The sequence below is a fragment of the Blennius ocellaris genome, assembly GCF_963422515.1.
Source record: "Blennius ocellaris genome assembly, chromosome: 22".
Taxonomy (NCBI): Eukaryota; Metazoa; Chordata; class Actinopteri; order Blenniiformes; family Blenniidae; genus Blennius; species Blennius ocellaris.
In genome coordinates, this window is record NC_137671.1 from 8441379 (window position 1) to 8455487 (window position 14109).

At 42.8% G+C, this 14109-nt stretch overlaps 1 protein-coding gene across 7 annotated transcripts in view; it reads right to left on the reverse strand.

Moving 5' to 3' along the window:
• Window positions 1-14109, reverse strand: part of cald1a (caldesmon 1a) — a 60728-nt gene that overhangs the window by 30980 nt on the left and 15639 nt on the right. For 6 of the 7 annotated variants that reach the window (XR_013937102.1, XR_013937103.1, XM_080518070.1 and 3 more), the window contains exons 1-2: window positions 2711-2848; window positions 889-974 (exon numbers count right to left, since the gene is read on the reverse strand). Coding sequence is in view for 5 of the 7 variants with exons in the window: in XM_080518070.1 (XP_080374196.1) it covers window positions 889-965 (77 nt within the window). In the remaining 2 variants the exon portion in view is untranslated. Of the gene's footprint in view, window positions 1-888; window positions 975-2710; window positions 2849-14109 lie in introns of those variants that run through there. The other variant, XM_080518067.1, reaches the window with a different exon arrangement.

Here is a 14109-nt window from a genome sequence, read left to right on the forward strand (position 1 = left end):
TTTATTACCGGTTTATCTCACCTACTGTGGACACTTTCCTTTACACAAGGAAAGTGTGTTTTACCTCGAGCAAATGGCCTTGTTCATCACAGAGGTAAATGCCACTCGCGTATTCTTTGTGTCATAAAAACAAATTATCAGAGAGCGCCATCTATGTATTCATCAGTGCTCAGACTCATGTCAGCTTGCTTTCTACAAGTGATGGAGTAACAGGCTCCAATAAAACACTCCTCAGTGTCAAGTGGCCTTGGCCAGTATCTGCATCCACATCAACCTCACGTTTAACTGCCAGGTCTGCCGCACAGATGAAGAGATTTATTTTTAACGAAAACCTTCTATAAAATACTTCCTTGGCACACTTTGCACCGAGGTCTAACTATTAAAAAAAAAAAAACCTCCTTTTTTTGTACTATTCTTGATTACTGCCCTTGGCGGGTTACCACTCAATCAATTTGCTGAAATGAACTTTAGTTTAATCAGTTTCTTATATTGAATGAAGGAGGGTTCACGACGCTGCGGTATCTCGGAGAGAAAATTGGGAAGAGTGAGGGAGGCCAGGATTGAACATTAAAGGTCATCGCAATGCTTATCAGATTTCCTTTTTTTCTCTCCTGCCAGCCGAGTTTGGGGAGGCCAACATTTGTGAAGTGGTGTTCTTTAAAGGCTCTAGCTCCTGGCTCCATCCTGTTTCTGAGTTGGCACAAGCGTCACCGACAACCTGAGTCTCAACATTAAAGACAGGCTGGACCCTGTTTTACAGCAGGATCCTCCAGGACGACAGGTTCTCTTTAGGCAACTGTGGAGGACCGACATGTTAACTAATTTCCCAAAAAAGAAGTTTGATTGGAAAATCCCGGAGTGTTAATGTTCGAATCGAACAAGTGTTACCTTTCAGCCTCCAGGCGCATCTCTTCCCGCTTCTGCCTCCTTAACTCCCGGCGCCGCTCAAAGTCCATTTCCTCCATGATTGTGCCCTGTGGGGAGACGTCGACACGTTCAATTCTCAAATTTAATACGACGAAAATGGATTCTTTCAAATGATTCCGATCACCAGCCTGGCCGAGTTGAGTGGAACTTGTGTGAAATAAGAGTTTCAAAACACTGTATTGCAAAACAGAAACCATTCAGTACTGTTAATCAAATTTGATATCATGATATTCTTCTCATTGCCAATTCGATTCTTTTGTCATTTAGAATTAAGATCCCATTCACTCAACATTTTTGAGTGAAAGCGGAAAACTTTCGTCACTTTGTGGGGGTGTTCAGAACCATTGAAAACATAATTATTTGAAATTGTCTCCCAAGGTGGAACTTTTTGAAAACACTTCTACTCCCTCTCTGGATAAATTTTTTTAAAAAGTAACTGTTCTGAAATAGCTACTGCATACGCTCACCATGGCCAAATTAAATAGTTGGTACGCACTCGTCCGAGTAGATGGACAATAACAACAATGGAAGTGTCATGACTTGTATTCTCCATGACGTAGCTTTATAATCGAGAGTCACCGAGAAGGTCAATCCACCTTGGTCGTCTGTCCATAATGAATGAATGTTAAAGCCATTGGTGATGTCTATACATTAAGGCTTGCCCGAACGTCCGGGGTTAGTAAAAGCTTTGCTCAGGCAAGTGAATCATCTCCCCAGCTTGCCCAAATGGGCTAGTGGTTTTTTGTGGCGATATTTTGATGTTTTTTTTGGCATAAATCACTTGGCATCGCCAACGGATCACGCCACCGGAGGAGACATTCCGTTAGCTAACCTGAGAAACTTTCATCTCTTCCGCAAGTCATGTTCACAGCAATGGTCATTTAAAGAAAAAGTACCAAGCTTTATATTTCTTTGGAGCACCCCAGACCCACTGTGTGATCTCTCAAACATTACAGTGATTAGCATTAGGACACACCCACCCTCCCCTCATAAACGCATGAAAAAAAGCAACCGCCTTCAAAATAAAGAAATAAAGAAATGCAACAGTCAGTTTCCCAGGTTTGAGCTTGACTCTAAAGTACTGTACTCTGGGTTTTCATGTGCTAATCTACGGCCCCTCAAGGGGGCCCCGGACCCCAGGGTAGGAACCACCACCATCTCATACCAAGATCTCACAAACAATAGCTGGGGAAGAGCTTGCTGTTATATTTACGCACTAATCACTGCTTTTACTGCCTACGGGACTTAAAATATGTTGGTTTATAACTTAGCATACAATACTTGTTTTCATACACAAGAATAACCAGAAGTGTGTGCTCATATCTCTGTGTATACAAGCCTCAGCGAGGTGACAACATGACTGCGTTTAAGTCCGCGGGTTTTGTTGGGAAACAGTGAAGCGATAATTAAAAAAATCAAAAAAAAGAAAAAGAAACAGACAGTGCAAAAAAGAGAATGAAAGCAAAGCCCGGACAGGATGTTAACACCATCAGTTAAGAGAAACTCTCACTAAAAATACCCAGCGAGGGTACATGACTGGCTGTGCCGTGAGGCCTGAGACCACCCAGGAGTCACTGAGCCTCCTGTCATACGTGTACGGCCCGTGCTCCAATCTACCACCAACATCCACCGAAACCCCGGAGCCGAGCAAAACCGACGCTGACTGAGCAGCCGAGGGGTAAAATTACGCGGTGAGGACGAGAGCTTTGAATAGAGTCACATCTGAATGTAATGAGGAGAACAATACACTGCTCCTAAAGACGGAGGACTGTGCCTGACATACCTTTGAATTAGCCTTCAATCAATGACTTCTCCCTTCACACCATACCAGCTTCTCACAATATTTTCTCCACGCAGAGACACAATGCAGCAGAAGTCTCCCGCAGTCCGGCCTCAGCTGACAGAAAAGGCAAATGCCTGCTTCTTTCCCCTCCCTGCAACTCGTCCCTCCCTCCATCCCTCAATAACCTCCTTCCTTCTTCCTCTCAAGTCTTACCCCCTTTGCCCCCCCTCCACCACCTCGCTCTCTCCCACTCTGTCCGTCTCTCTTTCTCTCCCTATCTCTACAACTGCCTCTTCCTGTGTTGTTTACCCACTTTTAGGCTGTTAAAATGCCCTCCGCAGACAAACGCTGCACATCTGAATGCAGGCAACACACAAGACGGTGTGCAGCTCATTGTGTGCACAGCAGACAGCCTGAAAAAGAAACCCAGGGATCCTGCTACCTCTCACCCAGTCTCCTCCCACCCCGTTGAGCCCCGTACAGTAAACAAAGCCTCGTCCCGTCACTATTACACTGTAAAACTCCCTGTGACTCGCTTGAAATATCCCCGAACGCCGCAAGAATTTGCCCGCTTTGTGTCCCTGGCGAAACGGACGGGGAGCCAAATGGCACTTGGATGTGGGGCTATTCATACGACCGTAATTAAGACGAAATGAGAGCAATAACCAAAACCGACAAGGCCTCCAAACATCACCAGTCTAATCACATACTTCCTAGAACCAGCGACGCCAAGGGAGACAAACTTATTAGTAACGCAAGCGTGGCGGCATATAAATTTGGAGGTATTGTTGCAAATAATGCATGATTTATTCAGCGGAGAGGGCTAGAGGTTGGCAATGAAGAATCGCAGATTCTTTTAAAACAATTTTATTTACCGTTTGAAAATTATAGTTCTGTAATTTGTCAAAGACAAATGAACACGGAATGGATGATAAATTCAAGATTTTAATGAAATTGTGGCATTTTTAAACCCATTCAGGCCATATGAATGGGGCTGCTCATTGAAAGCGGGGCTAAATGAAGCAGCTGCATTGTCTTGCCGCAACATGGTGGGAACACAGTGTCAAGGGAAGACATAGGAGTGTAACTATTGTGCGCATCAATAAAGGGACCACCCACACTTTAGCAGAAGCAGAAGAAGAGAAGGACATACCTCCATAAAAACAGAGCGACCTGGAGTCACAAGTTTGTGACATTTTTTCACGTTTTTTTTTTCTTTTTAAACAAGTTCAGCCTCTTCCTCTGCAGCATATGGCCATTTATTCCACCGCTTATCTCCATCCATCCCTATCTCTTGTGTTTTTTTTCCCTCTCCTCCTCCGCCTCGTTCTTTTCCCCTGTCTGCCCCCAACCTTCTACAATGGCTTTAATGACACATTTACCAGTGAAATTACTACCTGTCGAGACTGCCAGACCCTGGCACAGAACTCAGCGTCTAAGTGCCAGCCTCTTGAAAAGCCTGAAAATCCAAGTTGATATTATCCTGACAGCCACTGGGATTACACCGCCTCATAATGCCTCCGTCTTCTCACGAAGTCTTGAAGTTAAAAGCAACAAAACAATAGGTGCCTATCGGAGGAACGAAGCTCAAAACAAGTCTGAGAAAGTCGGAATAATGATGGACCGGCAGAGCAGAATCTATTTTCAGCTTTGGTGAAATGTCTGGCTTGTTATCCTGTGAGAAAGAGAAAGCTGCCGCATTTCGGCCAGATTTGTTGAAGTGATACTCCCAAGCAACTACCCCGCTGCAACTTTTAGACAAACACATTAATCTCCATGCTACGGTTATGAAGCTATGTGAGGAATGCTCCTATTTAACCTCCAATTTTAGCAGCGAGGACTTGAAAGAGCCTCAAAATTACTCATTCACATGCCAGTTAAACACAGCGACTCCTCCTTTTGGATCTTCTAGCAAGCAGGGACTGTTTTGGTTGCCGAATAAAGGGAATTAATGAGAAGATAAACAAGTAAAAACTAGCTCAACGCAAGTTATGCGCTTGCCAGCTGTGAGGCTGGCAAATAAAAGAACAATGGTGACTTGTGAGAGTTACATGACAGAAGAAGTCCCAGGACGGCTTCAGCATGGAGAGAAAAATGTAGCTCTTCATTACGACGAAGCTTCTGACAGAGGGAAGAAAAGCCTGCTTGAAAATGACATTTAAAAATTTTTTTATCTGAAGCTTCAGCCCCTAATGGCTGGAAATGTCCAAAAACAATGCTTTTTATTAAAGGTTTACGACAGCATATAATACATGTTGTCAAAAACAACCTAAAAACAAAAGTTAGCAAACTAATCAATTTGTAATACCAGTTGGTCCCACATGATGGCGCAGTGAGTCATTTTACATTATTTTCTGCAATCAGACCAAGAACGGAAACAGCAGCAGCAGATTCTGACATGAGCAAAAAATCAAAATGTGAAGTTAACGAGTTTAACAACTCACTACTGCCACCCAGTGCTCCAAAGTGGCATGACGAGAATAGTAAACCTTCAGAGTCATGATGCCATCTCAAATTTGTGTGTGTTGTGCAGCAGGGACACACTCGCTCAATATGAACTATTTATACAAGGAACACAGTCAAAACAGAGGAAGAATTAGGCTGATGAATGGAAAGGCAAACATATTAATTTGTAAGTTCTCAGTAAATAAAAATGAAAATCAAACTACAGAAAATCTGACAACTACATTGACCACCACCTAATGTACAAAAGTGACACAAAAACACACAAAATAAACCTCACAATCAAGTGCATTGGTATGTTGTCTGAGAAAGTATGGGGGAGGAAAGAGAATGAAAGGAGGGAGTTTCAAGCCTACCACTCATATGTATGCAGGTGTCCAGGTAAGCAGAGGTATTTCAGTCAAAACAGCTGCTGGCTCACTGCCAGGTTTTACTCATCTTCGCGTCAGTCGGAGAAAAGTATTTTGGCCCACCTGCTTCATTGCTTGGTATGCTGCAGAGTTCATGAAGCCCTTTCACTCTTTCACCAGCTGCATGCCATTAAGCTTTCCTTTGTATCAGCTACTTCAAGACACCCAGTGAAACAAATGAAACACAAGATAGATCCAAATGAAACATGTTGTAATTGTCGCATGACACAGATAGACGATGAAACTGAAAACAATGTCAACTGTCAAGAGAAACTACAGATCAAGACGCACATAATGGAGCGTGGAGGACATGGACTCTTAACTGTGAAAAGAACATTTTGAAGAGCTGCAGGATTTAGTGTATTTTGACATCAGCTGTCGTTACCCGTCAGTATTTAGCGGGCCAGGCCACGAATTATTTCAGCTTCCAGACGAAAATCGAAGAGGATGAAAACGCGCCGTCTCCGCAAATTCTGACAAATTCGAGGCTTTCATTGTGAGACCGGGAGCGCCGATCCTTGAGTGCTGTCATCGGTCTGCCAGACGAGCCTGACGCGTGTGAGTCGCTTTGCTTTCACAGCACTGGCGACTGACTCACATCCTGTCTGTCCCTGCTGACAGTCACCTGGAGCTTTATTTTGAAGTCATGATTACATTTAGTGTTTGTCGCCAAGATACATTATGCAGAGGCTGTTGTAGTAGCCCAATGAATATAAAGAATGTGTTCCCTGTCTTAGAAAAGAAATAACTCACTAAGAGATGATTTTCTCCTTTGTTTACATCCACATTAAAGAGCTACTGGCTAGATAAATCTGTTAGCTTTCTTTTCTTTTTTTAATCCTTCATTATGGTTTTCAACTGCAGAGGGAATTCAGCATTTCACTCAGCGAATGCAAACTTTTCACGTTATGTTCATCTGAATCAAAGTTGATGGAGCCGTTACTGCATTGTGGTGAGACACTTGGCTCCTGCCTCGTCCAATGACAGCCATGATTCACATTTATCTTTCCACTGAAAGTTATTGTATTGCACTGATGCACAACATTGGAGTGCAAATGTTGGGATAAGAGCATGAATTATTTAGGAGCGAACCCCGACGCAGCCGGGACTTTAAATCCTTAACCTGATACGCTCCAGCATTTGCATGAAGGAAAAGTTATTGTAACTTGTTCATTCATTCAGAATGAGACGCTAACCTGATGGGAAAAAAGCTTACGTATTTGCACTGAGGTCATCCAAAAGGCAAAAACGGATCGAGAGGAAGACGGGGGAAAAAAAAGTTAAAAGATAAAGCCTCCGCAGTCGAACATGGAGGGGAAGAGAGGTGAAGAGCACCGGGGAGACAGATAGTGTATGCCTGTAGGTAGTGCACAGATGTTTTGGCTGAGGCTCTGGGGACAGTTTGAGTTGGGTAAACCCAACGTTTTCTGCAGGGGTAAGGAGTCTACCGAGAGCCGCCTTGACAGGGCTGTTAAAATATGCTCAGACTCCGCAATGGTGGCTGCGTCATGATAAACAATATCTAACAAACAAGCTCCACATATGTAAATGTGTTGGTGTGTAATGCCGGTGTGTGTTTCCAGATGCAGGTAGGTAGGGTTTAGGTGCACTTTGTGAACGTGTGTGAATGCTCTCACAACTCCTACCGGGGGGAGAAAAAAAAAAAAGTGATGGTGTCATGAGTACCGTGTGTGTTTATGGTGCAGTTAACGTGTGTGTACATGTGTGATATCCATCACCACCTACAGGGCCGTGTTTGGAGAGCTGGCCTTGCGGTTGTGGGTTCCTGCGGTATGTGCGTCCTCTCACACGTCCGGGGGCCGAGGCAGCATTAACACGTTTACAGTCCCACGGTGCAGAGCGGTGGCGGATGAGCATTCATAAATTCAACTGGAGGGTTTCTGGCACAGCAAGGCCGAAATTTTTCTTTCTTTTCATCCCTGTTGGTCCTTCTCTCAACATCATCTGTCATCCTGAGTGTCTCTTTCATGACCTGTCTTTCGGAGCCAGAACACCGGTGAGGTAATGCTACTGACCTGGAACTCTGGTGAGCTGAGATTGTGTCCAATGAAGGAACGAGACATGCCTTTTACTATTACATGCATTTTCCACTGCAGAATCCAAATGTCTTTTTCACAATTTCTATATCACTCATCGGTCAAGTGTACAGTCAAGGACAGAACGGAAAGTAGGGGTACCCTTGGAAAAACATTTTCTGCAGCTCTATATTACATTTGGCAGGTCTCTCTTCTAATCATGACCCCGGTCTGTGATGATCTTGTTGGATGCCAGATTCATCCAGCACAAGCACAAATTAGCACCCAAAGAGTATTGAATACTATCAAGGCAGCAGAACGTTCTTTTTTGTTCCTTTCACATGTAAAACAGAAGTCAAAACTAGTAAGTAATGATGAATTAGCTCTTATAGAATGCAAAGTGAGGCAAAAACCATTTGTCTTCTAAATGTGCTTCATTCAAGTTCAGGTTACAGAGAGCTGGAGCCAAGCCCAGCAAACACTCAGCGAAGGGCAGGGCACAATTTGGACAGGTTGCCACTAGGGATGTGAGCAATATATCGCCTCAGTGGTTCCACATACACCCTGAAATATTAGTCAAGTTAAATTGTTTTGTCAATATATACAGCCGCTTAACTGTCATGCGGCCATCTGCCACTAGCTGGAGCTCCAGAGTTGGTTTGGCAGTACTTTCATCGACAAAGTAAAAACAGAACAGAAAACGATGCTCGCTACATTTAGGTCAGTGAGATATCATTTGCCCAGAGGCACTGTGATAACTACCACTAGACACATATTCAAACGTGATTACTAAAAATGCCACAAATGTATATTTTTGTATCATTCATGTCCGTAATCGGAATTTTTGCTTGTCTTCTTTTGGCTTGCTTATTTTGTCAAACATTTTTAGGATATTTTTTTTCCAAACGAATAAACTCACATGGAACTATTTTAGCTCTATTTGCTAGGACACAAATATTATCAGACGTCCTAAATTGTTACAGCCACCCCCCCCCCCCCCAAAAAAAAACAAAAAACAAAAACAAAACAGAAGTATATCATGTTACGCTACTTTTTGCCCAATTTCCTTCCTCCCCTGGGTCGCCCTTTTCCCACTGTGCATCCTGCTTCTTGGACCACAATGCGGCATCTTAGCCAACAGCTGCAGACTTTGTCTTTCGATATAATATGAATAGACACGGCCTTAGTTGGCTATGAATTAAGTTTAGTACTTGGTTTAATTTCACAGGATTTAATCATTTCAAGCAGCCAAGCGTTTCCCCTCGCTTTTCTTTTTTTTTTTTTTTTTGTCAGTGTCTGGATCTACATGCCACAGTGTGAATATCAACCACAACAAGCCTCTGCTGTCAAAGCCCCGGTCCTCAGCTGCGACTATATATTCAAGGCAACATATGAGGTAGCCAAATGCATCAGGGCTCAGCTCAATCTCAATACCATCTGCTTTCCGCTCACACTCTATCTCCTCCAAAGCAAATTTTTGAGCGAGCGGCTCCGGCTTGAATGAGAAAAAACTTTCATCGAGCGTGAGCCGGCTGAGTTCATAGGCGAACCTGAGAAACTCCTGCCACTGCAAAGTGAAATGCGACGGCATAGCGTGATGAGGTTTTTTTTTCAAGGTTAGGGCCACGAAATGGGAACGGGACCCCGGATGCCTCAGTTGTATTGTCATTAATGACTTTAGATCTCGCGATCAGACACAGCCCTCCATCAAATCGCGCCACAATCTTCACTGTGCTGACTTTGGCTGCCAGTGAGTAGATGAACCGGCGAGGGGGAAATTTCACATCAGCGTAAGGAAAAGACCCGAAGGTTAAAGATGTTAAGTTTCCATTTGGTGAAGAAAAAAGGAGACTCCTGCATTCCCAGACAATGGTTCACATTCCATAACACCTCTCACTACCCTGTGAATCATACACAGTGAGACAGGCTGACTGAGGCTATCTGTGCACACACAATGGACCCGGAAAGTCTCAATGAAATACCTGTAATGCATCATATCTTCAAATGTGCTCACAGGCAACAGGAAGCAATGCGAGAATTAAACATCGGACCAATGATCCAAAGCATAAAAAGCACAACAAATGAGAGAAAAGTCCAAACATGGGGAATCTTCACATTTTCTCATACGTTTTAACAAAAATCTATTGCAATGCATCAATGAAGAGTCAATTGCTGAAGGATCCCGACATGATTGTGTCACACTAGTGGTGCAGAAATAATCAATCATAATCATAAAAAGATGACGTCCTCCATCACTGTTTTACATGCACATGATCAACAGGGTCCTTTACGTTACTCAACCACAACAGTGTGACGTGTGACAGCAGAGTCCTTGATTCTTACTGTGGAGTCGGATAAAACTGCATCTAAACAAAGCAGCTGACTGACTGAGGAAGTTCAAAAACAGCTGATAGCGATTGCCTTGTACTCAGTTTGTTCTCCAATAACAAATGCAAAACATTGGGTCATGTTTCTCGGGTGAGCATTATTAGCAGGACCGGCTTTCTCATGAGGTGGCAGAGTTTCACACAAGCCAACAAGTTATGCCACGTACATGTAGTGTCTGTGTGGTTAAGACGACCAGCAAACCCGACACTTTATTTAACTTATCGAGTCAATCCAGAAAAAGATTCGTTTTGAGCATCACTTGTGTGATGTGTGGTGTCGTGGTTAGTACCATGGATTCCATGGATTTTCGTTATTACAGTTTTACGTATTCCGGTTATAATGATCTTCCTTCGTAGGATTATCTGGTTGAACCTTGTTCTGACTTTCAGAGTGAATATGAAAAAAAAACCACACAAAAAAAACAAACCCTATCAGGTTTTATTTTTGCAAACTTCCCTCCTCCCACATATTAACATATTAATATGTTGAGTGATATACGGCACAGAGTTGTCTTACTTTCTCACACTGCATGTTGTGATAGAGTCATGATAATAAATAGCATTTGTTTCAGTTATCTTTCGAACTGATTTGTTTGGAGAGGAAGTTGTCGCTTGATACTTTTGAAATCCTCCTGTTGCCCTGATGAAAACAAATCACTCTCAATGTGGCGCTCTCAATCCTTGGTGTTTTATTTTCCACTCTCAGGGAGATAACCTTGCTAAACTTTAGATGTGTTGCCATTTGTTTTTCTTGTATATTTAGTCTGCGATTTGCCGTTCCTTCAATAATCTGTCCTCTTGTGCTCCCGACAAACGTGTGGGAGTTTTGCACTGCCCATCACAATGAAGGCGACATTAGATCGAGAGATATTGTGTCCTTTTCCCTTAAGTGTGAAAAAGACAGCTGGAAACACCTGCGCTTCACCATTGAGCATTTCCCTTCACGCCGATGCTGTGTTTACGCATCCAAAAACCTCATGCCTGAAGGTAAGTCACTGTTAAACTGCAATAAAAACAATACCCTCACATGAAATGTCCATCATCTGAATCTCACAGCTCCTCCACTGCAGGTCTAAACACACAGATGCTCCAATTAAACTGCAAACACATTATCTTTACTCTCATTTTTGAGGAGATCTAACATAATCCCACTACAATTTTTTTTTTTTTAACTTGAGGCTCTTTAAAGCTGAAATGAGATGATAAATCCCTTATTTGCCTGTTGCTGGTACAATTGACCAAATTAAATAACTGCCGAGGAGGAGTTAAAATGGCAGTTGGCTGAAAAAGAAAGGTGATAAACTACTGTCTTTAATGTTGGTTTAAAGAGGGACATTTGCATTAGGGATTTAGATTCTTTCTGCCAAAACCATAAATAATATTACTAAAAGGGAACTGTTTTGTGAAACAGCAGGAACAAGTAGTATAACTCCTCTTAAGTACTTGACTTTTAAAAGGCTGGTTTCCCTTTTAAAAGTGCACTTTGAGATGCAACACCCACAATCAGGGAGAATTGGGAGAAAAAGCATTCCGAAAAGTATGAATCCCACACAAAATAGGGATGTTTGTACGGCATCAAAAGGCTACTGCTGACTGGCGGTGCTCCATATGACCAAATATGGAGAGAAAAAATGCTGCCTTTTCCCGTAACCAAACTGGGAAAAAGAGAAAAAAAAAAAAAAGCGAGAGAGAGGGTTTTTTTTACATGCTGTGTGCACAGTGAGATAGAGCTCTCACACTCACTACACAGTGGCCACAAAGTTGGCTCCCTCTCAAAACAGCATGAGTGATTGTGATGTTGGACCCGCCGTGACGTCTCAGCCGACACACACACACACACACACCTGCACGACTCGGGAGCCATGAAAGAGAGGCACACCGGTCTTTTCACGGCGCTGACATTTCATTTTTAAAAACACACACAAAAGCTTTCTTCACTTCCACATATGAGCTCTATACCGAAGTCTCGGCAGTGCACTTCTGAGTCGGAGCCCCCCCTGGATGGGAACATTCCTCTTGGTGAAAAAGCAGCCATCTCCCAACGCCACAATCCTCCGCTCGAGTTAGGAACAGTTTGTTTATCTGTGCCCCCCCCCCCCTTTGCGATACAGAGTGGCTTTGACATTTTCCTGCCACTGTGTTTTCCGAAAAAAAAAGTCCATGCAGACATATCATTGCAAAAAAAACGTATCTAGTTTTTTGTTGTTTTTTCTTTCGGGAACTTGTGTGCATGCGCTGCCATTAACCAAAGAAAAACAAAAACAACTTGGCAAACTACTAAAATTTTGCACTAAACCGAAAGAATAGGTCAGCGGATCACCTTCCTGCTAATAGTTACATGAGGATGAAAAATTCCACTAAAATGACAATCTTAAATATGCAAACTGTACCTTTTACACTGCAGGAATATACTCAGTTTTTTTCCCCTGTTTCCATCACTCAAAAACAGGCTAGAACATCAGGGCCCCAAGTGAAAACGCATTGCTTTTGTGTTTTCATTTCAGAAAAGTAAAAAAAAAAAAAAGTCTGTTAACCCGGAAACAGCAGAAATGCTGGAAACGGTGTCATTTTCTGTTTGTAACTGTTTGCACCGAATCCAGCCAGTTTAAGTTTTCACCACGGCAGCACTCTTATGCAAGCATCCCCTTGAAAAAACAAATGAGAAATTCTGCGGCGAATGTCAAATGAGCTCAATAAATATGCACCCTTGCACTTGACATGCAATATTAACAGCATGCTGTATAATTCCACAAGGACGCCACAGTCGAGCTTTCATCTTTTTGTCACTCAGAATCAAATGCAATGTCAAAAACAGACATACCATGAAGAATATGGATAGGATCAAAAACCAGAGTCTAATCAGATCAAAGAAGACAGGGATGAAATGAATGAATAAATGCAATTCTTGCACATCAAAACACGTCAAAACAAAGCAGCCATGTGATAAATACACAAGGGCATCATCATGAAGTCTCACAGTACCTTTGGTTACGCGGGGACATTTTTAACTCTACTGAATGGAATTGTAAATAAATAATGACAGACAGATGCTCACCGAAACCAAAGACAAAGGATGTGATCTGTCTGGGAAAAAAAAAGCCAAAAAAAACCCTCAAAAGTAATTTAATGGTCTCGGATTCCATGTGCAGCATTTTCAAGAGTTTATCCTTCATTTTGAGCAAAACACACAGGGACATGCGACGTGTCATGAATCCGTGTCTCTTCTTTCTCTCGGATCCATTTTCCAGGAGAAAAGCAGGCCTCTCTCATTCCTTCAGGACAGCCCGTCTTGACACCTGCCTTCTGTCAGAGTAAATGAGGCCCGGACAGGAGTCTGTGTCTCCTCAACAGGACATTAATCTGCTACTAGTGAGCTGACCGGGGAGACTAGTGGAATCGGAGCGCTGATATATGGTGGGTTTTAGCACAAGTACAGCTACTGCCGCCTCCGTCGCAAGAGAACGGTTTATCCAACCGATGGTAGTAGAGCACAAATGAACCAAAAATAACAGGTTGGAACAGATCAAAAATGAACCTTTGCAAGCAAGAAAAGGTTTACTTTTCTCCCTTGGATCAATACAGAAGCCATTCTAGTTTCAGACCTATAAAAATGTCACTGTATTCGACTTGAAAGGCCCTCAGGTAACGCTGGGTGTGCACCAAAGCTCAGTGACTCCAGCGTAAAAGTATAAGTGATTAGCATGATCCGCAGCAGCCCACTGCCTCCGGCGCACGAGCAATAACACGACATGCTGGAAGCATTAAGTGGAACATAAAAAATGTATTTCTCATAAAGCCTGAGAGGTTCTTTATGTGTTTCTCTGAGGCCAAAAAAAAAAAAAAAAAAAAAAAGGAAAGAAATTGGATGTGCCGAACATTTGTGACACGGCTCCCATGAAAGGCACATTTCTGTCGAGGTGGACATGAGGGGCTCTGTCTCCGTGGCCTGAGAGGAATTACACTATTCTGAGAGAAAAGAGGAGAAAATCGGAAGGATGACACAAAAAAAAAAAAAAATGGGTCGAGTGATTTATGCAGCTGACTCAAACTTTGTTTCATAGAGAATGTCTTCCCAGCAAGCCTTACATGGAAACATGCATCAG